A 26,280-nucleotide genomic window follows, 5' to 3' on the forward strand; every position below is an offset into this window, starting at 1 on the left:
CAATCCAACCCTCTCTCTCTCTCTGCTGGGCAAGCTTTTATATGTCTGGACCTTTCAGTCATAAGGCCTACTGAGTTGCACCTGGACCTTGCTGACCCAAAAGGTGAAGGGGCCAGGCCCGATTTCCAGGCTCTTCTCTCTATTCTTTGTAACAGGGGCTTGGTTCCTTGTTACACACCCTTGCTCTATGAGTTGTTGGGGTGAAAAGGTTGGGGAAGGTGACTACATCCAATCCTTACACCAGTGGTATTAGCTAGGACTACTCCTATCCAACTTGCACTGAGGCTGGGCAATTCTGAATCAGCCATAATCAGTTCTCTCTTCTTTCTGGCTCTACTCCATTTGAGCAGGGGTTGAATGAAATCAAGAAAGAAGGCTCTTGACTTCAATGGAAGTATGTCTCTAGATCCAAAGGTAAAATTTGTCTTCTATACAGTATTAATTTTCTTCTAAAATGTTAAATAGCAAATATAAAAATAAAACAAGTCTGCATTGCTTCAGATTTATTAAATCAGTAATATTTATTTGACCAACACAAAAACATCTGCGCAGACTCCTTACATTAAAACATTCTACTTAAGAAACACTTGGTCTCATCAGTATTACTCCCTGTACTATTGGTGTCATCATGAACAGAAGTGCTTCTAATAGAAGATATCATGATATTAATAATATCCTTCTTTGGGTTTTCTTCTAAGTCAGTTTTAATTGCTCCAGATTCTGCTAACTTCCATTCAAGTTCTACAACCAAAAATGATTATTTAAAACAAGCCAAGATGTGCAACAAGACATTCTAGAACAAATATGCACATAGAGTACATCAATGTTAAAAGTGTTAAACATTTGCTAATTACATTTTCACACTACGTTATCATTTGGAGAAAAAAAATAAAAGAAATCAGGAGGGGAAAAAAAGAAAAATACCATGTAGGTGACCAAAAATGCCACTTAGATGATCAGAAAGGGAACAGAATTCCACCTCTTGGGACTTTTTAAAAATCTCTTTTATAATGCCTTATTCATGATAGACATTTTTTTCATACTAGAAATCCTTTTCAAACAAACACAGTTATGATTGCACTAGGATTTGTGAGCTTGCTTCTTGTTTTCTAGCAACTTGACACTGGTTTAACTCCATGGAAGTGGAGGTGCATATCTAGATGGCCAGAAAACAAGATTTCACGTTCATGAAATAATCACTATTCCCCAAAGGAACTAGCCAACTAGTGGAATCCACAGCCTACACAGTTAGGCACCTAGATTCCCAAAATCCATGGAGAGAGTTCAATATCAAGTGTGCTAAATAGGAAACCACCTAAATTAACCTATAGGAATCACTGAAGACACAGGTATTTCATACCCACCATTCTCTGAGACTTTGGCACCTCAGTGTTAGCTGCAAGGAGGTGCCTACACCCATTTAAGTCCAGTTACTGAACACACATATCCCAGCTCCCAGCCACCAGGATATACGGTATTCTAGCAATATAGCCTATAATTCACCTGTGCAGCTGCCGCACTTTGCTTGCAACAATTAAATACATATTGGGTGAGAGAAGGAGCAAGGGTGAACATGACTCAACAGCTTAGTAGTTAGTACACTCACCTGAAATGGAGAGAGAAAGTCATGCTCACCCTTGCTTTGTCTCATACTTGCTTTTATATCCAGTTGTGCTCACCCTTGCTTTGTCTCATACTCTAGCCCAGTGGGGACCAAACTTTTTGTCTGGTGTGCCACAAATTAGGCCCACATCCTCCCCAACTGCCACTCCAAATCACTTCCTCTAACCAATACACTGCTCTGCTTTCTGCTCTATCTTCTACCCTACCTGCCATGTGCCAAACACACAAACTGACCATGCCACTTATGACACATGTGCTACAGGTTGGCCACCCTTCATCTAGTCCAATATATATTTAAACTAGCCAATTGCCCATCAAGAATGGGGGTCAGGAGCAGAGGGACCAGAGCGCACGTGTGCCCCACGCACACGTGTGACCCCTTACCTTGGCGGCGGAGGCAGCAGGCAGCAATCAGCAGCGGTGGCAGCGGAGGGGGCAGCAGTAGCTGATTCCCCTAAGGTAAGTGGGGCAGAGGGTGCTGGCACAGCTGAGGCAGATCCGAAAGAGAAGCCATTCAGATCCCTCTTAGTTCAGCTGATAGGGAGCCGCGCATGGGCAGCGCGTGTGAGCGGGTGCGCTCTGTAAGGGCGCACCGGTGTTTGCTTAAGGTGGGCACGTGGTAGCGGCTCAGAAGGGCGCCTCCAACAAGCGAGAGTAGTAGACTCAGCTCTGCGGACATGGTGAGGACGCGGAGCGCAGCTGCTGGGGTCCCACCCCGGCGACGCCACCTACCATGGCTCTTCTGAGGCCTCCACCCAGACAGAGCTCCTGGTAGGGTTGGCAGTCCCTTGCCCTCCTGTCTGTGGGGGAGGCTCAGTGGGATCCTGGCAGCCGGTGGGAGGGGTGTGGCCTGGTGGTTCCCTGGCCTTTCCCTCCTGTGCCTGGCTTAGGGCTCTGGAAGAGAAGGTACGGGAGCTCCAGGCCAAGGTGAGCAGGCTGCAGGGGATCAGGGCTGCAGAGGACGAAATTGACTCATATTTCTCTTCACTGAAGGACCAGTTGTCCAGTGTATGGTCCCCCCATAGATTCATAGATTCATAGATGTTAGGTTCGGAAGGGACCTCAATAGATCATCGAGTCTGACCCCCTGCATAAGCAGGAAAGAGTGCTGGGTCTAGATGACCCCAGCTAGATGCTCATCTAACCTCCTCTTGAAGACCCCCAGGGTAGGGGAGAGCACCACCTCCCTTGGGAGCCCGTTCCAGACCCTGGCCACTCGAACTGTGAAGAAGTTCTTCCTAATGTCCAATCTAAATCTGCTCTCTGCTAGCTTGTGGCCATTATTTCTTGTAACCCCCGGGGGCACCTTTGTGAATAAATACTCACCAATACCCTTCTGTGCCCCTGCGATGAACTTATAGGCAGCCACAAGGTCGCCTCTCAACCTTCTCTTGCGGAGGCTGAAAAGATCCAGTTTCTCTAGTCTCTCCTCGTAGGGCTTGGTCTGCAGGCCCTTAACCATACGAGTGGCCCTTCTCTGGACCCTCTCCAGGTTATCCGCATCCCTCTTGAATTGCGGCGCCCAGAATTGCACGCAGTACTCCAACTGCGGTCTGACCAGCGCCCGATAGAGGGGAAGTATCACCTCCTTGGACCTATTCGTCATGCATCTGCTGATGCACGATAAAGTGCTATTGGCTTTTTTGATGGCTTCGTTACACTGCCGACTCATGTTCATCTTGGAGTCCACTAGGACTCCAAGATCCCTTTCCACTTCCGTGCCACCCAGCAGGTCATTCCCTAGGCTGTAGGTGTGCTGGACATTTTTCCTCCCTAGGTGCAGCACTTTGCATTTCTCCTTGTTCCCCAGGAGACGCATTCAACACAGGAGTGGCAGAAGGTATCCACCAGATCCAGGGCTGCTCGGGCTAGCGTGGTGGAGGCTCCCCAGGTACAACTGAGAAACAGGTATGAGGCCCTGGCAGCCGTGAAGGAGAAGGATGAAGGGGATGCCTCCAGCAGGGACGATGCCACCCCATGCAAGACACAGATGGCGCAGAGAGGGAACATCAGGAGAAGGAAACACTGGGTCCTTGTCATCGGGGACTCCATCCTAGGGGGAGTGGAGGGTCCCATCTGCTGACCCGACCCCATAGCATGAGAGGTCTGCTTCATGCCTGGGGCTCGGATTTAGGACATCACAGAGAGGATCCCAACCTACATTTGACCCTCAGACCAGTAGCCCATGGTTCTCATCCACGTGGGAACAAATGTTGCAGCCATAGGCAACCCAGGCTGCATCATGAAGGACTTCGAGGCCCCGGGGGCCAAGCTCAAGGAGATGGGGGTACAGGTGGTATTCTTCTCTATTCTCCTGGTGAGTAGGCGTGGATGGCGACATGAGGCCTGCATTGGCAAGGTCAATCAGCAGTTATGGAGTCGGTGCCACCAGGCAGGCCTCGGGTTCCTGGATAACAACCCATACTTTCGTGCAGGGGACTTGCTTGGGTGGGATGGGCTACATCTCTCTCCTAAAGGCAAGCATGTCTTTTCTTCCAGGTTGGCTGATCTCATGCGGTGCACTTTAAACTAGCTTCCCCAGGGGATGGGGCCACAGGAGGACTTGAGGACACCTCCCAAACAAGAGAGGTGACATACACAAGGAGTACCAGGTAAGCAGCAGGGGTCCAGATAATCCTGAGAATCGGGGGGTGGCATATGCACCAATTCAAGGCCTTAAATGCCTCTACAGCAATACTCGTAGTATGGAGAATAAGCAGAAGGAACTCGCCCTCCGGATAGCTAGTTCAAACCCAGACATAGTAGGGCTCACAGAAACCTGGTGAGATTCATCCCACGACTGGGTAGTCAACATTAGGGACTATGGGCTATACAGGCAGGATAGAACGAGGAGGAAAGGCGGGGGTGTAGTTAAGGCACTTAAGGCAAGGGATGTAGTTGTCACAGGTGATCTAAATTACCCAGACATGTGCTGGGAGGAGCAGTCAGCCAGGTCTGACTGCTCACGGAAGTTCCTGGCTGAGATACAGGACCTCCACTTAACCCAGGAGGTGCACAGTCCTACCAGGGGGAATGCCCTGCTGGGACCTGGTCCTGGCCACAGGCGACGACCTGGTGAGGGGACTCCAGATCCTCGACCACCTGGGCGATAGCGATCATCACTTGCTGGAATTAACCATCCAGTGCAGGGTGTCAAGGGCCTGCAGCAAGGCAGTAGCCTTAGACTTTAAGAGGACCAACTTCATGAGCTGTGGAGATTAGTAGGAGAGGCACTAGGGTCCTGGAGAGTAGGGGAACTGGGTGCCCAAGATGAGTGGTCATTCCTTAAGGAGACGATACTCAGAGTCCAAGGGGTGACAATCCCAACAAGAAGCAAAGGGGGCAAGAGTGCCCAAGAGCCCCCTGGCTCACCAAGGGCATTCGTGAATGCCTGTGTCACAGCGGGGTCCTACAGGAGGGCCGTGATCTCCTTGAGGCCCCTTCCTCTGTGCCAAGTCGGCCCAAGGGCACCCTCTGATTCTCGCCTGCCACGTCTTTGCTGTTAGATAAGGTTGGGAGGCTGCCTCACGTCTTCTTGGACACAGTTCATTGTGACCTCTGTCCCCTTGGACCCCTGGACCCCTCGTGGGTCTTGTCCTGCAAATGGGTGCCCTGGGCACCCTAGCCTTATGGGCTATGCATGGCTCCAACCACCCCTTATATCACACCCCAAGCCTCGCAGTTGGACTGGACATTGTTCGGTCTCTTGGTCTGCTCTCAAGCCCGTCTCTCGGGCCTCCTCTATACTGCCGCCTGGCTCTCGGGCCTTCTCTGTACTGCTGCCCCCTCCTGGGGCTCTCTATACCCACTCTGGGCCTTCTCGGTACTGCCGCCCTCTCTCCGGGCCTTCTCTGTGCTGCCACCCCCTCCTGGGGGTGCTCTGTGCCCCCTCTGGGCCTTCTTAAGAACACCGCCCCTCTCTTGGGGCTCTCCCTCTAATGCTGCCCCTTTCCTGGGGCTCTCTGTGCCCACCCTGGGCCTTCCCTGTGAAGCCACCCCTTTCCTGGGGCCTTCCCTGTGAAGCCGCCCCTTTCCTGGGGCCTTCTGTGCCCACTCTGGGACTTCTTGGTCAAGCCACCAGTCTCTCGGGCCCACCGCACTGCTACCCCCTTTCTCCAGGGCTCACCGCACTACCACCCCCTCTCACCGGGGTTTACTGCAGCACTACGCCCTTCTCCGGGGTTTACTGCAGGGCTATGCCCTTCCTCAGGGGCTCACCACGCCCGCACTGGGGCTTCTCAGTAGTACCCCTTCTCCGGGGCTCGCCATGCCCGCACTGGTGCTGGGGCCCCCACACCACTGTGCGTCCCACCACTGTGGGCCTCCTCCAACCCCTAATAGCTTCACCCAAACCACCGGTGTAACAACAAAGCAAAACACAAGCCCCTAGGCTATAACATAACTTAAAGCCGCTTGGCTAAAACCATGTTGCTCAGACATCTTAGAGCTGCCTTCCTTGCTCTGCTTGAGGAGTACCTGCGGTTCTTGCATCATAACTCCAGGAGCTCCTGCCTCTCTGGCTGCTGGCAGGGAACTGCTAGCCTGGCCTCAGCCCCTGGGTCTTATGAGAGCCAGGCCCTGCCCCTTCTGGTCAGCTGACCTCCTGGTTGCCCCGGGCAACTCACAGCTGTGCTCATTATTCCCTGCCAGGCCTCTCTCCCCGGCAGTTTCCCCTCTCTAGGAGCAGGGCACCAAGGTGCCCTGCGACAGCCTGATTGCCAAAAAGGAGGTGTACACCCAGTGGAAGGGAGGGGCTATCACTAAAGAGGAGTATACCTCCACCGCTCGGGTCTGTAGGGGGGCTGTTAGGAAAACTAAGGCAGATACAGAAGTAGGGCTAGCATCAAGGATAACAAAAAGGCCTTTTTTAAATACATAGGGAGAATGAAGAAAGCCCCGGGTAATGTGGGGCCCCTGCAGGATATGCTTGGCAAACTGGTGGCTACACCAGAGGAGAAAGCAGACCTCTTTAACAATTTCTTTGCCTCTATTTTGTTGTGCAGGGACCGGGAATCTCCTACCGAGATTCAGGATGGACCAGGAGAAACTCTGCCAAGCCTAGGGTCAGGGAGGACCAGGTTAGAGAACTTCTGGAGGGGCTGGACGTGTTCAAATAAGCAGGTCCAGATGCTCTCCACCCCAGGGTGTTGAGGGAATTGGCAGGGGTTATCGCGGGGCCCCTGGCACGGCTTTACGAGCACTTGTGTTGTTCTGGCCAGGTGCCGGACCACTAGAAGAGGGACAATGTGGTCCCTATCTTTAAAAAAAGGAAGAGGGAGGACCCAGGCAACTATAGGCCTGTTAGTTTTACTTCAATCCTGGGGAAGCTCTTTGAGAAGATTATCAAGGAGCACATCTGTGATGGGCCAGCAGGGGGGATGATGCTCAAAGGCAACCAGCATGGTTTCATTAGGGGCAGGTCCTGTCAGACCAACCTGATTGCCTTCTACGATCAGGTCACAAAATCATTGGATGCAGGTGTCGTGGTAGATGTAGTCTTTCTGGACTTCTGGAAGGCCTTTGACACTGTCTCCCACCCCATGCTCGTTAAAAGCTAGGTGACTGTGGCATTGATGCCTACACAGTCAAAGGGACTGCTAATTGGCTGAGGAGTCATACTGAGAGAGTGGTGGTGGTCGGGTCATTTTCGACCTGGAGGGAAGTGGGCAGTGGAGTTCCCCAGGGCTCAGTCCTTGGGCCCGCACTGTTCAATTTCTTTATTAGCAACTTGGATGACAGGGTGAAGAACAACCTGTTTAAATTTGCAGACGACACCAAGATTTGAGGTGAGGTGGGCATGCTAGAAGGGAAGGACAGATTACAGTAGGACCTGGACAGGTTACAAGGGTGGGCAAATGAAAATACGATGGGATTCAATTCTGACAAGTGCAGGGTGCTGCACTTGGGCAGTAGGAACCAGCAGCATACCTATAGGCTGGGGAACTCCCTTCTCAAAAGCACGGTGGCAGAAAGAGATCTTGGAGTCATTACTGACTCCAAGATGAACATGGGCCAACAATGCGAGAACACGGTCAGTAGGGCTAACCATACCTTGTCATGCATCCACAGATGCATCACAAGCAGGACCAAGGAGGTGATCCTCCCCCTCTATGTGACACTGGTCAGGCCACAGCTGGAGTACTGGGTCCAGTTCTGGGCGCCACACTTCAGGAGGGATGTGGACAGCATTGAGAGGGTCCAAAGGAGGGCCACTCGCATGATCCGGGGACAGCAGGGCAGGCCCTGTGAGGAGAGGCTACGGGACCTGAACCTGTTCAGCCTTCGCAAGAGAAGGCTGAGGAGGGACCTGGTAGCCATCTATAAACTTACTAGGGGGGACCAGCGGGATTTGGGAGAGACCTTGTTCCCCCGAGCGCATCCCGGAGTAACAAGGAATAACAGCCATAAGTTGCTAGACAGTAGGTTTAGACTAGACATTAGAAGGCACTACTTCACAGTCAGGGCGGCTAGGATCTGGAACCAACTTCCAGGGGAAGTGGTGATGGCTCCTACCCTGGGGGTCTTTAAGAGGAGGCTTGACGTTTACCTGTCTGGGGTCATTTGAGCCCAGTTTTCTCTCCTGCTCAGGGCACGTGGTTGGACTTGAAGATCTACAAGGTCCCTTCCGACCCTACATCTATGAATCTATGCATCTATGAATGACGGGGAGAGGGTGCTGGGATGGAGCACCGTCCCATGCTGCCACTGTTCTGCCTCAGCCAATCAGAGCACGAATAAAGCATTACGGACAGACAGACAGACTTAGACTTCTATTATATTAGAATTATTCCATGAAAACAGAACAGTTTCAGCAGCAGAGTTCTAGACCAGCAGGGGCCCAACTTTTTTGGCAGGCATACTACAAATTAGCCCAGCATCCTCCAATGAGGTTGGCCATCCCAATTCAAAATATGCTTTAATTTGGTGGTTTGTACAGTTTTCTAGTTAGTAGGAGACATGGATACAAATTCCTTCCAGCTGAGCATGGAACTAAACCTCAGTGTTCCATATTAGTGGGTTAGTGCTCTTAACAACTGAGATTCTGGATAAAAGAGAGTGGCTATATTTATTGCGTAAGTCAATGTGGCAGGAACACATCTATGGGGGGCCAGCAGGGGAGATCATGCTCAGGGGCAATCAGCATAGGTTCATCAAAGGCAGGTCCTGCCAGACCAACCTGATTGCCTTTTATGTCCAAGTAACTAAATCCTTGGATGATGGTGTCGCTGTGGATGTAGTCTTTCTAGACTTTAAGAAGGCCTTTGACACTGTCTCTCACCCCATCCTCATCAATACATTAAGCGACTGTGGCATTGATGCCTGCAGTTGGATGGGTAAAAAATTGGCTGATGGGGCGCACCCAGAGAGTAGTGGTGGACGGGTTGTACTCAACCTGGTGAGATGTGAGCAGTGGGGTACCCCAGGGCTTGGTCTTCGGGCCCGCACTGTTTAACATCTTCATCAGCGACTTGGATGAGGGGGTGGAAAGCATGCTGTCCATGTTTGCTGATGACACTAAGATGTGGGGCAAGGTGGACACACTTGAAGGGAGAGAGAGGCTGCAACTAGATTTAGACAGACTACAAAAGTGGGCAGATGGGGTTCAACGTAGACAAATGCAGGGTGCTGCACCTCGGGAGAAGGAATCCAGAGCAAAACATACAGGCTGGGGAGCTCCCCTCTTGAAAGCACAGAGGCGGAAAGGAATCTTGGAGTCATTAGTGACTCCAAAATGAACATGACCTGCCAACGCCAGGCTGCAACCAGCAAGGCCAGCCATACCTTGTCATGCATCCAAAAGTGCATCTCGAGCCCATCCAGAGAAGTAATGCTCCCCCTCTATGCGACTTTGGTCAGGCCGCAGTTGGAGTACTGCATCCAGTACATGGGCGCTGCACTTCAAAAGGGATGTGGCCAGCCTGGAGAGGGTTCAGAGGAGGGCCACCCACTTGGTGAGAGGGCAGCAGGACAGGCCCTATGAGGAGAGACTGAACGACCTGAATCTGTTCAGCCTCAGCAAGAGGAGGCTGAGGGGGGACCTGGTGGCTGCCTACAAGCTCATCAAGGGGGATCAACAGCAAATAGGCAGAGCCCTTTTCTCCCCAGCACCACCTGGGGTGACAAGGAACAACGGTCATAAGCTGATGGAGAATAGGTTTAGGTTAGAGATCAGAAGGCAATATTTTACAGTTAGGGTGGCCAAAATCTGGAACCAAGTTCCCAGGGAAGTAGTCCTCGCCCCTACCTTGGACAAATTCAAGAAGAGGTTGGATGATCACCTGTCTGGGGTCTTCTGAACCCAGCATTCATTCCTGCCTGTGGCAGGGGGTCAGGCTAGATGATCTGTTCAGGTCCCTCCTGACCCTAGCTACTATGAAACTATGACTTGGTGCATAAAAGAAGATGTAATAATGAGGGAGGCTGCCCATTTTATGTCCTGTTACCAAAGGTGTTATACACAGCTCCAACCTACTCTATACTGTGTCCCATGCCTTGCAGATGGCATCCAAAATCAATAGTAGGCCATAGACCCAAACTACCCACTATAACTCCCTGGCTCCTTTGCTAAGCCACACTCGGCCCCAGCCCAAACTCAGCCTCATGCACCCAGAAACTAACATTGGCCTCTAAGCCCCTTCATCTTCTGCTCTCTCACTAGGGCCTTATGCCCTCTCACTAGGACCATCAACTGCTCACTAAACTCTTTGAAGCTGGCCTGTGTACAGTCCTTCAGGCCACTCCTGCGTCCCTACTCTGCACGCCCCTGTGCAGCCCTTCAGGCCTGCCTACGCAAACCCTACTCTTCACCCATTCAGCGCAGTCCTTCAGGTTGATGTGCACCCTACTCTGCACAGCCTATTTCTTTCCCTACGCCCCCTCACTAGGGCTACTCTACCGCCCCCTCACTGGGACTACCAGAGTCTTACACCCCATATGGAGTGCCTGCCCCCCCAGCCTGTCCCACAACATCAGGTTGTGGGGGCTGGGGCTATAAGGCACCCCATACTCACCTTTCAATAGGGAGGCAACTGGTATGTCATTTCCTAAGGATAACTCTGCCACAGGTGGTCCCACCACACCATCCTGCCCTACCAAAATGTAGTTTTTAGTCATTCCCCAGGACCAGGAGCCTCCATCTTCCCCATAGCTCCTTCCCTGTACCTCCAAGGTGTTCTGTAAGCAGCAGCTCCAGCCAGGCGATGTTCCCCCTCTAGCTGCTTGAAGCAAACTACTGGCTCCCCTGCTCAGGCCTGCTCTTATTGCTAGCTGCTGAGCTCTCTTCTCTGACCAGACAGTCTCCTACTGGCCATGTGATGCCTGATTGGGGAGTGCAGCCACCTGCAGGCTGCTCTGCTGCTTGATCTAAGCCCTTAAAGTGGCAGGCACAAAAGGTGCCCTGCCATAGGTATCTATAGGGACACTCAGACCCTAAATCCTCTTACACATCTAGTCACATTTGTTTTTGTTCTGTGAAACAAACCCAATTCTCTTTTTCTAATGAAAAATGTTGAGAAAGAGAAAGAGAGAGACCCATTTAAAAACAACTAAACAAAAAACCTCCTCACCCCAAAATCCACAAAGCAAAAGCCAACAGTGGTTAAGACAGTTACCTTAAATGTGGGACATCCAGGCCAAATCCCTGCTCTGCTTGATTCTGACAAAGGACCTAAACCTGGATCTGCCACAAGTGCCCTAATGACTAGGGCATAGACTGAATGAGGTAACAGGGTCCTTAGAAAAGGGAATCACTCTGGTGCCAACCCAATCTTGTCTCAGTATTTTATACTCCAAGCTACCGGCATACCAGTTTTTTTGCAGAAATAGAAACCCAGCAGATTCTAACAGTTAAATCTCATTTTATTTTTCCTATTTTCTGTAAGATTATTAAAAAAGACCTCATCCTTTCACTATGATCTTGAGAATCAGTGCTTAATAATTACATATATTTTACTATAAAATAAACAATTTTAAGATAGTTTTGTTACCTTCTAGTTTAAGATTTGCTCCTCCACATTCAGTAACTCCAATAAGTCTGCCTTTTATCTGACCATTTTTGTATACAAATATTGTGGGTAGACATCTGTCATGGTAGTTTTGTATACAACTGTTCACAATAGCTTTCACAAACTTGGTTTCTGGAAACTTTCTGGCTAGCAGGTTCAGGTATTGGTTAACCAGTACACACATGGGTATGCTAAAAGAGAATAAATACATTTGGTGACAAAGTTCTGGCACAATAATTTGTAACATACATACTACAATTTTTTAACCCCTCAAGAACATAGTACATTTTTACATTTACTCAGCATGTCTCTATTTTGTTTTTAACAGGATTCCACTAAAGATTTCTTCTTTGGCTTGTCCTATGAGAAGCCTCTAGCTTACAGAACTGTAAAAATAAACATATGGATGCCATGATACTTATCATATAGGTCACTACTGCTTTAGAAACTTCACAAGCCCTGCCTGTTTTGCTTTCTCATCCCTGCTAAGATCTTAGAGATGATTTTATACATTCAGTAGTTTTTTTACTAGGTTGTAAATGTATGTATGCCTAGTTATATAACTAATATATATAACTAAATATATTAGTTATATATTTCTAAATTTGATATTACAAGTTTGGTTTTTTCCCTTCTCTATTTATTTCCTAAATCTTATAGAGGCCACTGGTAGATGAACATTTTTTAAAATTTACAATTAACGTGTTAATGGAGCAATAAATTGTATCATTTAAGCAATCGCCCAATAACGAGCTGCAAAAATGGCACTCCAACCTCAAAGATGTTACTTGTTAAATGTAGAATGTCTTTGTAACTCATCTGTATCACACACTAATATGAATGTGCAGCATGTTACACATAGGGTAACTGTATGTATTCATAAAGCAGTTGAGAAGGATTCTTCAACAATCAACCTTTTGATCTTTAGAAGCGCCTGTTCTATCAAAACAGGTTAAGATCATACTTTACAAGAACTAGTTTTTGACTTAAAGAATGATAAAAAAGTTATTTACTGTATTTTAACTTGAACGAGTTGAGATATGGGTGCAGGGTAGGGGGGCAGATTTTTATACATAGGTGTGAATAGAAGTTGGGAGGCATAGTTGGGATGGGATGGAGGGTTTGCTCTCCAAGGCCATTTGTACATGTGACAGGGGTTCAGTTCTCCCTAAATTGAAACAGTGGGTTTGTAATTGGTGGGTTTTTGTGTCAATTAAAAACCCACTGTTTTAATTTAGGGACTCCTGTCACTGTTACAGAACAATAGCCCACCAGCAGCTCACCCCCCCTGGCTGTGGGCAGGCTCCACCAGGGAAAAAAAGAAGCATGGCACCCAATCCTTTTTTCCCCCTTGAGCCTGCCCACCTCTTCCACAGCTGGGGGGTGAGCTGCAGCAGGCCCTGAGCTGCAGGGGGGCCTGGTCCTTTCCTTCACAGCAGTTCCCCCCCCACCCCCCCCCGGGCAGTGCCAAACCACTAATACCCTGCTCTGGTGGCCCCAAAGGGCGCTGTTGCTGCAGAAGGAGGGACTGGATCCCCCATGTGCAGGCAGGCTCCGCCAAAAAAAAAAAAGCAGCAGGGGGCCTGATCCATTTCTTTTTTCCTCCCAGAGCCTGCCCACATCTCCCATGGCCAGGGGGTAAGCTGCTGGCAAAGCCTGTGCTTGCAAGTTGCTGCCGGGTCTCACAGTCCCTGAGCTGCGGGGGGACCCAGTGCTTCCCTCCATGGCAGCAGCGTCCCCTGGGGCTGCCCAGATATGGTGCTAGTTGTGCGGGTGTAGCCCCAGGTTGCAGGCAGCACCCAGCCCAGTCCAATGGTGCACAGGGTGCTGGAAGCCCAGGCCTGCTCAGGGAAGCTCAGACTTGGCGGGCTTCCAGCACCCCATGCACCATCCCTGACGCCTTCTCACCACATGGGACCACCTGAGAACAGGCTGGCTTGCTCCTGGGGCAGTGCAGGAAGGCAGCAGGAGGGCAACTCGGTGTGCTAGTAGCTGGAGAAGGTGGCAGGGATGGTACATGGGGTACTGGAAGCCTGCCAAACCTGAGCTTCCCTGAGCACGCCTGGGCTTCCAACACCTCATGCACCAACTGTCTCCACTGCCTTCTCTGGATGTATCACTAAAATTTGTTATGTAGCAAACTAAAATACATCAGATGTGTTTTACTTTGCTATGTAACAAAGTCACTTAAGTTGAAATACACTGCCAAACATGTACAGCTTGATGAAACTGAAACATAATACAGGCAGTCCTCAGACTTATGACACAATTGGTTCCTTTTGTCGACTTGTCTTAAGTCGAAACGTTGTAACTCAGAACCAATTCTCCCATAGGAAACAATGTTATAAATGGGGGATTGGTTTCTGAACCAAGGCCTGATACCCTATTTTCACCAAAAATAACCCAGAATGTTGTACTCGATCAATTATAGATAAGCGATATAGCTACGTTAATGTATTTCTATTGTAAATAGCAAACATATTGATTTGGAAGGACTTCTTTGTGGAGACTTTGATGGACATTTTGAAGGGCTTGAAACATTGTAAGTCAAGGACTGCCTGTACACCCTGCAGGTGTAAACTGTGATGCCATTAAACTGGTATAAAAATGCAATTAAACTGCTTAAAAGGACTATTTAAACTGCTTAAAAGTGTAATTAAACTGCTTAAAAGGACTATTTTGTCATGTGTCATGTGTACAAGCACCCCAAGGAAACAAGCAAGGAAATGGGAGCAGATAGGGTGGAGTTTTAAGTTGTTTTTTTTAATCTTGTGTGTTGTTTGTGTGTTATTGTAAGCCATTCTGAGCCTTTTTGGATAAGGTGGGATATAAATCTAGACAACAATAACAATATATTGACCACATATATATATTTCATTTATTGTGTTTATATACCACAAGTATCCAAATCAGTCTTCTCAATGGCATTTTCTGTTCTGATCATACAGGTGCCGCAAATGCCCTCACAACCTGCTCCAGTGGCACAAAGGGATGAAACTAACCAAAAACTACTCCCTTCCTTCACTATGGAATCCCACTCTCCTGTTAACTCCAAAGAAGAAAAAGAAGAGGAAGCACAGGATGGGTTGTGGAATGTGCATATGGACAGTACATCTCAAAGAACTCAATTTACAATAGAGGAAAATCATTTTTTTTCAAAATATTCTTTTTGTGAAATTAGTAAACAGTGCACCACTGCAATGATGGCTGCAAGTTGGAAATGAAGAAGCAAGAGAATGGAGCACCGTATATGATCTAGAAGCTTCAGCAATGGACTTTGTTACAATGTTTGAGCAGATTCCCAAGTGCCTGCTTTCTATGGCCATGTTGGAAAAATTATTTTGAGATACTGCAGAGCTATCTGAAGTCTGGTGGAATGGGCTGTGAAAGAATGATTGAGGAGCTATGTTGGCCACATCATAAAATGCCTGTGCACAATCTACTATCCATATAAAAATAGTCTTTGTGTTAATTGAGTTTCCTTTTCAACCTTCCCAATTGTGACAAATATAGTCTGGGTTAGATCTGAAAGACTAGTCCTATACAAACGGAATAGCAATTCCAGTCTTATATCCTGAATACTAATCTTTGCCTCTTAAAAAAGTGTAGCTTAGGAAGAAAACATAGGAAAATAAATCTACTGGGATAGATGTTCTGTCAACCTGTTTGTTTTGCATCACAAGAAATACATGGATATATAAATGTATAAGGTTAGTGTGCCAATAGGGTTTGGAGTTCACCAACTCCAAACTAAAAATTCTGCAACTAAAAATGTGTGGTTACTTTTTGCCTACTTTATTGTGGTTTCTTTATACATAATAAGCAATATAGAAAATGAATGCACATCCCAATAAAGTTATATTTGTTTTTGTTTTGATCAATATTATTCAACTGAATAATATAGCCCTATCCTCCTACCATATTAGCAAAGTTTCTAATTTCTTTTTATCTGGAGAAAAATGTGCTGTGTTATATATGTGATGATGCACCACAACATCTACACTTCCCTTTTCAAAATCCTAGATTTGCTCGTGTGCCAGGCTGCTGTGCTGGGAGTCAGAGCTAAAGAGGTTCTCCTTCAAGTGCCCATGACAGGGTATCAGGGTTTTTTTGTTTACTTGTTTGTCTATTTGTTTGCAGTTTAAAGATTTAACAAGGTTTGAGTAGGGAGGATTGACTGAAGAGCTCCTCAGGGAGCATAGATTCATAGATTGTTATGGGCTGGAAGGCACCTTGCAGATCATTGGGTCTAGCCCCCACTGCTTTAAGCAGGAAGACAACTGAGGTTAGGTGACCCCAGCAAGGTGACTGTCTAGTCTCCTCTTGAAAACCTCCAGGGTAGGTGACTGCACTGCCTCTGGAGGGAGTTTATTCCACAGTCTGGACACCCTGACTGTAAAGGAGTTTTTCCTCATACTAAACATGAAGTGGCCTTCCAGGAGATTATATCCACTGGTCCTGGTCTTCCCTGGGGGTGCCCTAGTGAACAGTTGTTCACTGAGCTCCTGATGCACTCCTCTGATATAGCAGTAAGGCACTATCAAGTCCCCTCTCAACCTTCTCTTCTTTAGGCTAAAGAGGCCCAGGTCCCCCAGCCTTTCCCTATGGCTTACCTTGCAAGTCCCTGATCATACAGGTGACTCTTTTCTGGACCCTCTCAAGTTTTTCCATGTCCTTATTGAAGTGCGGCGCCCAGAACTGGACACAGTACTCCAACTGGTGTCTCACCAGTGCTGAGTACAGTGGGAGTATCATTTCCTTAGTTTTACATGAGATGCATCAGTTGATGCATGCCAGCGTGGTCTGTCCTGCTGACTACCGCCTAGCACTGACGGCTCATATTCATATGGTGGTCGATCATTACCCCTAGGTCCCTTTCGGCCGTGGTGCAAGCTGTCACCACGGAGTCTATATGTATGCTGAGGGTTGTTTGCCCCCAGATGGAATACCTTACACTTGGAAGTGTTAAACTTCATCTGGTTCTGGTCTGTCCAACTCTCGAGCCTGTCCAGGTCCGCCTGTATCTGCAACCTATCATCTGGCATGACCACACTGCCCCATAACTTGGTGTCATCCGCAAACTTGGCCAGCGAGGTTTTCACTCCCCCATCCAAATCATTGATAAAGATGTTGAAAAGCACTAGTCCAAGCACGGACCCCTGAGGAACACCACTGGCCACTGCGCCAGGACAACACGGATCTGTTCACGAGAACTCTCTGGGTCCTACTATGTAGCCAGTTTCCTACCCATTGAACTGTCAAGCAGCTGAGCTCAATTTTCCAGTTTTCCCACAAGGATATCGTAGGATACTAGATCAAAAGCCTTTTGGAAGTCTAGGTATATAACATCTACCACGTCACCTGTGTCCAGGTGGCGAGAGACCTGATTGTAGAAGGAGATGAGACTGGTAATGTAAGGAGTGACCTAGAAACCACTACTCAGAGACGAAGCAGAAGAGAATGTTATGTGACGAATGCTCATCTGCGATGATAAGTAGGAGACAGTCCTAGATAAAGGGGGCTTGAAAACAAAAGCAAGAAGCAAAGTACTGGGTTAAAGGGCTCATTAAAATACTAAAAATCACACCCCTAGGTGGGGAAAAAGTATGTTAATGAAACATACATGTATGTAAATGAGATACATGGCTAAAACACAGGTATAGAGACACGCTCAGTAAAGAACTCCTTGCGTCACTCCTTTATAACCAATCAGCAAACAAGGATGCTTATGAAGGCTCAAAAACTCCTGTATAAAAGATGTTTAGAAATAGTAATCTGGTGTGCTTGTTACGTGAAATTATTCTGCTCACACCTTTTATTGCTAGCAATAAACCTTCTTTGTACTTTCACCCCTGGTATCTTTATTGGCCTTTGCATACCGGGCACGATCCCAGACTTGAGCTGGGGCCTAACAGTAAGACAAGACTTCCCCATGACAAAGGCATGCTGGCTGTCATTCAGAATCTTACATTCTGTGAGCGTATTGCACGTAGATTCTTTAATGAGCATTTCCAGGATTTGCCCTGGGATGGAGGTGAGGTTTGTTGGCCTATAGTTGCCCAGGTCTTCCCTCTCCCCCTTCTTGAAGATGAGCACAATGTTGGCCCTTTTCCAGTAGTCAGAGATTTCCCCAGAGCACCACAAATTCTTTAAGAGCTTTGCCAGGGGTTCTGCGATGACCTCAGCCAGCTCCTTCAGCACTCTCAGATGATGTCCATCCGGTCCTACTGACTTATAAATGATAGCGTTTCTAATTGATATTGCACCCACTTAGCATCCACAGTGGGGAGGCCATCAGTCGACATGTCCCTTATGAGCCTTATCTCACTTGAGCAAACCCACCCACCAAAGCCAGCAGACTAAGCAACCCATTTTCATGGCCCTCCCAAGCCCCCTGCCACTGCCGCAATATTTTCCACGTAAGAAAATATATGTTCATCAACAGGAGGGGTGAGGCATGTAAATGACAGCTCATGGTTACTGAGCTAATTGATTAATTGATTCAGATGCTTCCCTTCAAGTAGAATTCGCAAATAACAGGAAGCCAGTTGCCTTGTGTAACAGGGGGCCTTCTCTGGGCCGATTTCCCTGTGGCCCGCCCAACTGTTTCTCGGCTAACCGGCCACCTTCTTACCCTCCACACCTTGTTAATTAATAGTTGTTAATTAAGCAGGAAGCTGCCCGTTTCTTGCCCCAATGCTAGAGGGCGCTGTCTGTGGCTCTGCACCTCCCCTACACCACAGCCCATGCCTCGCAGATGGCTTCCACTGTTCTTATTGTCGCCGGCCCCCACACTGGGCCCCAGAATCCTCCAATCAGGACCCCTCTTGGATCCCTCCATTCAGGTGGCCTACCCCACCCTCATTCAGGGCTGCCTAGCTCCCTGAATCGTTTCCCCTCTCAGGCATGATTCCCCCAGGACTTTGGCCACACAGGCCCTGGCCTAGCCTCCAAGGCCAGTTGGAACCCCAGGCCCTCAGCTCTGGGCGTCCCTTGCGGTGGGCCCCTGGCCCTTTTGACTGGTCTGGTCTTGGCCAGAGCATTGACCAGTCAGGCCTCCGAGCCTCTAGCCCCACTCTCACTCTTAGGTCCGCCTTCTGGCCCTATTATTAGGTGACCCACCCGGTTGTGGGAGCTGGGGTTAAGGTGCCCCAACCCGCTTTTCACCAGGGTGGTAACTGGCCTGGCATTTCCTGGGGGCTCCCGCACCACTGAGAGCTCCACCAGGCCACCCACTCCCGGCAGGATGCAGTTTTAGATCATGCCCAGGACCAGGAGCCTCCTGACCATCCCCTACAGCTCCTCCCTTACCTCCATGAAGCCTCACAGCCAGGTGATGCTGCTGCGCCTCCAGCCAGCAGCAAAATGCCCTGTTTATATGGGCAGCCAGAGCTCTAAAACAGCTGCTGCAATTAAGCATCTGCTGGCTGCTTGGCCCCAGGTCTTAAAGTGGCAGGCACAAACAGTGCCCTGCCACACCTTGTGGAATTATTGACATTTCTAATGACATTAACATGAAAACACTGACCAGTTTGCTAAGTACATTCATCTAGTACAGTGGTCAGCAACCTATGGTTCATGAGCCAGATCCAGTCTCAGACTAGACTGAATAGACTGGATCTGGCCCACAGATACTCAAGGAATCAGCAGTACACTCCAGCCACAGCAGCAAAGGAGGCACCCCAAGGTTTGCTTGTTTTCAGGAATTTAGTTTGTTTTCTCTGCTACAGCAGGGGAGGCCTCCCCAGGGTCTTAACACATCTCCTTTTCTATCTATTCCTTTTGCAGCATCTGGTAATTGCCAGTGGCTGCAGGAGTGTGGTCCACGATGGGGGCTGATTCACAAGCAACAGCCCATGGTAGCAAAAGATTGCCCCCCGATCTAGTAGAATCTTCCCTCTCACTACGTGTTTTGTACAGATGTGGAATAGGACTTTACTATGCGTGAATTCCAGGGATCCTGGTTTTCTCTGTTTAAAAATGGCAAATTCTCTGATAAAAAAACCCCAAATCTGCATTTTTCTGCAACTGAAATGAAATGTCACTATTCTAATACAAAAGCCTACGTCTGTCTGTCTGTCCATAATGATTTATTTGCGCGCTGACTGGCTGACAAACAGCCAGTCAGAGTGAGAACAAGCATTTGAACAGGAGCTGCCAGCGACAGAGCTCCGCCATGATGGTGGGGACACAGGGGACAGAGGGTGGGGGGGCAAGGCCAGTGCAGCTGGCCTTGCCCCCCCCACCTGCCCTGCTCCCTGGAGCCAGGGGCAAGAGAGCAGATGGAATGGGAGGGGTGAGGCCAGCAGTGCTGGCCCCGCTCTCCGCTTCTCCCTGCAGGTGGCAAGGACAGAGTGGGGCGGGGGGGGGAGGGGGGAGGACCTTGCGCTCCCCGCTGGGAGAGCAAAGCAGAGTAAATACTTACTCCTTGCAGGTGACGGCAGTGGTGGCGCAGTGGGGTGAGGGGTCGGGATGGCACGGGGGGGGGCGGGAAGGGCTGGGCCACCCGTCCTGGCCTTGGCCTGCCCCTGCCCCCTTCTGTCATCACCGCTTGCAGTGTCCAACGCATCATGACGCAACGGCGCTGGGGAATAGCGGGCGTGCTGCAGCAGTGGTGGGGGGAGGGGAGGAACAGGCCCAGGCCCGATGTGGGGGAGGACCAAGCTCAAGGGTGGGGAGAAGCTGCAGCGGAGGGAGCAGCAGGTCTGGGCCGATCCAGCAGCAATGCAGGGGAAGGGCAGAGTGGGCTTGGGGCCAACACAGGGGAGAGTGGGAGATGAGGGAGGAGTGGGACCGAGCTCAAGGGGGGAAAAAGCCAGCCTGCCGTGGCGGTAGGGAGGAAGCAGCGGGCCTGGTCCAATGCAGCAGCAGCTGGAGGAGGGGAGGAACAGGCCTCTTCCCTGCCTCGGCCCAATCCCATTTCTCCCCCACCCCCACCCTTACCTGCATCTGTTCCAAGCCCTCTCCTCCCGTGCCCCCAGCCACTGCCGGGTCAGCCTGGGCCCGCTGCTCCTCCTGCTGCAGCAGCCCAGCTTCTCCCCCGCATCGGGCCCAGGCCCACTTCTCCCCTTCCCCCACTTCTGCCACCACAGGGGGAGGAGGGCCAACATGGGAGTGGGGGATCAGCAGGCTCAGCCTGACGCAGCCCAATGCAGCAGCGGCTGGGGGAGGGGAGGAGCAGGCCTCCTTCCCCATGTAGACCCCAGACCCACTCCTCCCTTACCCCCTCTTCACTGCATCAGCCCTGAGCCTGCTCCTCCCATTCCCCTGCCACCGTTGGGTCAGCCTGGGCCTGCTGCTTCCCATGCCCCGCCAGGGCGGCCCAGCTTCTCCCTACGCCTCAGGCCCGGTCCTCCCCTGCGTTGGGCCTGGGCCCGCTCCTCCCCTCCCCTCCCCTCCCCCTGCTGCTGTGGTAGGGATGGGGGGAGTGGGCCCAGACCCCAAGCCACAGTAGGGTAGGGGGGAGTGGGCCCAGACGGCCGGGGGATGGGGAGCCGAGGCTCCATCCCTGCCCGCTCCCCACCCCTATCAATCTTGATGGGCAATTGGCTAGTACACATAGGTATCAGTGAAACACAAAGTTTTATTGATATATTTACAATCTTAAAGCAATTTGGAAGCCTAATACTGCCTCAATCATGATAATAAAATAAACTCTAACTACCTATATATTTTGGTGATTGATTTTGTTTTTTTAATCATGGAAAATCAGAGCTCCCCCTTCCCTTTCGTTCACCAGGACACAGGTCCAGCTACAGCTGTCCCCCCCACTGCTTTGTGGCACTGAGCACTCATGATATGCTGGTGCCTTGCCCTTGCCCATTTGATTGCCCCTCACTCCCAACCCACAGCCCCCTGGGCCCTGCCAGTGCCACTCACGCCCAACCCATAGCCCCCTGGGTCTTGCCAGTGCCCCTCACTCCCAACTCACAGCCCTTCATCCCCCCAGCCCTACTGGTGCCCCTTGCTCCCGACCTGCAGCCACCGTCCCTGCCAGTGCCCCTCACTCCAAACCTACATCCTCCCACCCCCAAAGCCCTGCTGCTGCCCCTCACTTGTGACCTGCAGCCCCCTGCTCCCCCCAGGCCTGCCGGAGGGGACCACCAGCTGCTAGGATTACAGGACCGGGGCCAGGGCCCACAGCCCCTAGACCCTCTCCAGCAGCACCTGATTCCCAGCTGCTGCCTATGGAAGGCAGCATCTGCTGTGACCAGAGCAGAGCCCATGAGGGGAGGGACAGATTCATAGATTCATAGATATTAGGGTCGGAAGGGACCTCAATAGATCATCGAGTCCGACCCCCTGCATAGGCAGGAAAGAGTGCTGGGTCTAGATGACCCCAGTAGATGCCTATCCAACCTCCTCTTGAAGACCCCCAGGGTAGGGGAGAGCACCACCTCCCTTGGGAGCCCGTTCCAGACCTTGGCCACTCGAACTATGAAGAAGTTCTTCCTAATGTCCAATCTAAATCTGCTCTCCGCTAGCTTGCGGCCATTATTTCTCATAACCCCCGGGGGCGCCTTGGTGAATAAATCCTCACCAATTCCCTTCTGTGCCCCCGTGATGAACTTATAGGCAGCCACAAGGTCGCCTCTCAACCTTCTCTTGCGGAGGCTGAAAAGATCCAGTTTCTCTAGTCTCTCCTCGTAGGGCTTGGTCTGCAGGCCCTTAACCATACGAGTGGCCCTTCTCTGGACCCTCTCCAGGTTATCCACATCCCTCTTGAATTGCGGCGTCCAGAATTGCACGCAGTACTCCAACTGCGGTCTGACCAGCTCCCGATAGAGGGGAAGTATCACCTCTTTGGATCTATTCGTCATGCATCTGCTGATGCACGATAAAGTGCCATTGGCTTTTCTGATGGCTTCGTCACATTGCCGACTCATGTTCATCTTGGAGTCCACTAGGACTCCAAGGTCCCTTTCCACTTCCATGCCACCCAGCAGGTCATTTCCTAGGCTGCAGGTGTGCCGGACATTTTTCCTCCCTAGGTGCAGCACTTTGCATTTCTCCTTGTTGAACTGCATTCTGTTGTTTTCTGCCCACTTGTCCAACCTGTCCAGGTCTGCTTGCAGCTGTTCCCTGCCCTCTGGCGTGTCTGTCATCTGCAAACTTGGACAGAGTACATTTCACTCCCTCGTCCAAGTCACTGATGAAGACATTAAAGAGTATCGGTCCAAGGACCGAGCCCTGTGGGACCCCACTGCCCACACCCTTCCAGGTTGAAACCGATCCATCCACCACGACTCTCTGGGTGCGACCCTCTAGCCAATTCGCCACCCACCGGACTGTGTAGTCATCCAAGTCACAGCCTCTTAAATTGTTCACCAGTATGGGGTGGGATACCATATCAAGGGCCTTCCTGAAGTCTAAGTACACGACATCCACCCCTCCTCCTGTATCCAGGCGTTTTGTAACCTGGTCATAAAAAGAGACCAAATTAGTCAGGCACGATCTGCTTGCTACGAACCCGTGCTGGTTTCCCCTCAGCATAATTTGTCCTGCTGGGCTCTCGCAAATGTGAGCCTTGATAATTTTTTCAAAGATTTTGCCAAGGATGGAGGTGAGACTGACTGGCCTATAGTTGCCTGGGTCCTCCTTCCTCCCATCCTTGAAAATGGGGACCACATTGGCCCTTTTCCAGTCCTCTGGGACTTTGCCTGTGCGCCACGAGCGTTCAAATATTCCCGCCAGTGGCTCTGCTATGATGTCGGCCAGTGCCTTCAGCACCCTCGGATGGAGCTCATCCGGGCCCGCCGACTTAAAGGAATACAGTTCTTCCAAGTGACTCTGCACCATCTCTGGGTCTATGCATGGAAGTCTGGCGCCTTGCTGCTGCCTCTCTACAACCCCAGTGTGAGATTTGTCGTGTCCCTCGCTTAGGAACACTGAGGCAAAGAACTTGTTGAGGAGTTCAGCCTTGTCCCCCCTGTCCGTCACCAATTGTTTCTGCCCATTTAGCAGGGGTCCTATTCCTCCCTGGGCCTTCCTTTTACTCCCTATATATCTAAAACACAATTTCCTGTTGTCCTTTACTTGGGATGCCATCCTCAGCTCCATGGTAGCTTTGGCCTGTCTAACTGCCTCCCTACAAGCGCGAGCAGAGAAGGTATATTCATCTTTGGTGATCTCTCCCTGTTTCCACTTTTTATGTGCTCCCCTTTTGGCCCTTAGGCTACCCTGGGTTTCTCTGGTCAGCCAAGGAAGCTTCCTGGCCCCTTTCCCTCTTTTCCCTCGCATCGGGATCATCTTGCTTTGTGCCCGAAGGATCGTTTCCTTAAGGTACAGCCACCCTTCTTGGGCTCCCATCACTTCAAAACTCCTACTCTGCAGTGCGTCCTTGACTAATCGTCTGAGTTCATTGAAATCAGCTTTCCTAAAGTCTAGCACTTTCACCCTACTAGTTACCTTACTCACTCGACGTTTTATAAAGAATTCTATTATCAGGTGATCACTGCCCCCCAGATGGCTACCGATCTGTAGGTCCCCTACCATGTCATCCCCCGTTGCCAATACCAGATCCAGTATAGCATTCCCCCTAGTGGGACCATGTACCTCCTGTGTCAGGTGGAGGTCCTGTACACAGGTTAGAAACCTGCGTGAACAGTGGGACTTTGCCGTCTGCGTCTCCCAGCAGATGTCTGGGTAGTTTAGGTCCCCCATGACTACCGCCTCCTTAGCTTTTATGGTCTCTGAGAGCTGCCTCAGGAGCCCCAAATCTCTTTCTTCCCCTTGATGTGGGGGGCTGTAGCAGAACCCTACCACCAAATCCCTTTCTCCTTGCCCCCCATGTAGCCTAACCCACAACCCTTCTACTTCCTTGTCCTTTGATTCCTTCTTGATGAGGGTTGATGTATATTGCTCATTGACATAGAGCGCAACCCCTCCCGCCTTTTTCCCCACCCTGTCCTTTCTGTACAATCTGTAACCCTCAATATGTACTGCCCAGTCGTGGGATGAATCCCACCAGGTTTCCATTAGCCCTACTAAGTCATAGGTGTTTTGTGCAAGCAGGAGCGCTAGTTCATCCTGCTTGTTCCCCATGCTCCTAGCATTAGTATATAGGCACTTGAGCCCTGCGACTGGTGCCTTTGCTGGTCCCCCGCTCCGAATCCCAAGGGGCCCCTTATTTCTTACCTTCTCGTTGCTTACCTGGGGTCGCCCTGCTGTGGGTTGTGGGCTCCCTGCCTTGCTGCCCTCCCCCTAGGGCCTCCACAGCGCAGCAGGCAGGACCTGGTACAAGGAAGCAGAGAAGGGCCAGGAACCTGTCTCCCACTGCCACTGGCTGGAAGACCTGTGCCAGTCACATTGTCATAGTGAGGCACCTTCTGCCAACCTGGCAACAGTGAGGGGCACAACTCCACACCAGCATCCTCACTGCTGCCAGATGGGCAGGGGATGGCTTGACATGGCAGCACAGCTGGTGCTGGGCTTCTTGTGGCAGCGGCAGCACCAAGTCTCCCAGCCCTGCTCTGTTCTCCTGTGCCAGGTCCCAACCACTGGGCTGAGGAGGCCCTAGTGAGAGGGCAGCAGCGCAGGAAGCCCCAAGCCTGCAGCAGACAGCCCACACCCACCCACCCATGCACAAGTCTAGCAGGGGCTATGCCCCGACCATGGTCCCCTTCCCAGGAGTGCACGCAGTAGCAGACAGCCAGCCCCCTCACTGCCCCCCAGACAAGCTGTCTGTGGCTCCATCCTGTGCCCCAACCCTGGGCCCCATGCACCGCCCCGGCTGGGCAGCACCCCTAGTCTCAGCCCTGACCCACTCTATCCCTCACCAAGGGGGCTTCAATCTGCCTCTCCCATAGACTTACCTGTGGGGATTTGCAAGAGCTGCTCTACCCTGTCTGGCTGCCATGTGCATGTTTGTGTACACACATGCATGTGACGTCCCCTGCCTAATTGCCCTCCTTCTGCTCTCCCCACCCTGAAGCAGCCCCTTGAGCCCCTTGCAGGCTCTGCCAGCCTGCAAGGGGAAACCCACCATTTCTTGTATTTTTGCCCTTTAAAGGAGAAAATCCATGCCACGTTTTCCCCCTTTAAAAGAGAAACTCCACACTATGTTTTTCCCCTTTAAAAGAGAAAATTCACGTTTTTCCCCTTTAAATGAGAAAATCCATTTTTTTTTCATGGCAAAGAGAAAACCCAGATCCCTGCTGACATCCATTCTAGGCCAGACCATGATATGGAAGAATTCTGTGCCCTGGAGAAAGTTTTTTTTGTTGTGTCAGCATGTCCAGAATAAGATATAAGGCATGAATGTCAGGGAATCAAAATTATCTCAGCTACGTTGGTGCAATTATTTCAAGCCCACCAGAGCCTGCTTGATTTTACAAGAGGGACTTAGATACCAATTCTGAAGTGGAACTAAGTGTCTTGCAAATTTACCTTAAATTTCTTTTCATGTAACATGATCACACAGAAATTTGGCAGAATAAACCAGTCCTGCAAACTTTTTATGGATTTCAGTAGAGAGATGACCAAGCAGAATAAAAATTAAATATACTGACCTAATCTAATATCATTTCAGTTACACTGCATAATGCACAGATGAATCAGTAGAGCATAAGATACAAATTATTAGGCCACTATATTAATACAAGTAATTTCATCAAGTTATAAAGTCAACACTAAAAAGAAAATACTTTGAATT

At 50.2% G+C, this 26,280-nt stretch overlaps 1 protein-coding gene across 1 annotated transcript in view; it reads right to left on the reverse strand.

The window, feature by feature from the left end:
- Positions 1-496: 496 nt before the first annotated feature.
- Positions 497-26,280, reverse strand: part of PDCL2 (phosducin like 2) — a 36,384-nt gene continuing 10,600 nt past the window's right edge. Inside the window, exons 5-6 of the mRNA XM_006263608.4 lie at positions 11,610-11,818; positions 497-741 (exon numbers count right to left, since the gene is read on the reverse strand). Coding sequence (XP_006263670.1) covers positions 563-741; positions 11,610-11,818 — 388 coding nt within the window. The 3' untranslated portion in view covers positions 497-562. The remainder of the gene's footprint in view (positions 742-11,609; positions 11,819-26,280) is intronic.

Source organism: Alligator mississippiensis, chromosome 2, assembly GCF_030867095.1.
Source record: "Alligator mississippiensis isolate rAllMis1 chromosome 2, rAllMis1, whole genome shotgun sequence".
In the NCBI taxonomy this organism is placed as follows: Eukaryota; Metazoa; Chordata; order Crocodylia; family Alligatoridae; genus Alligator; species Alligator mississippiensis.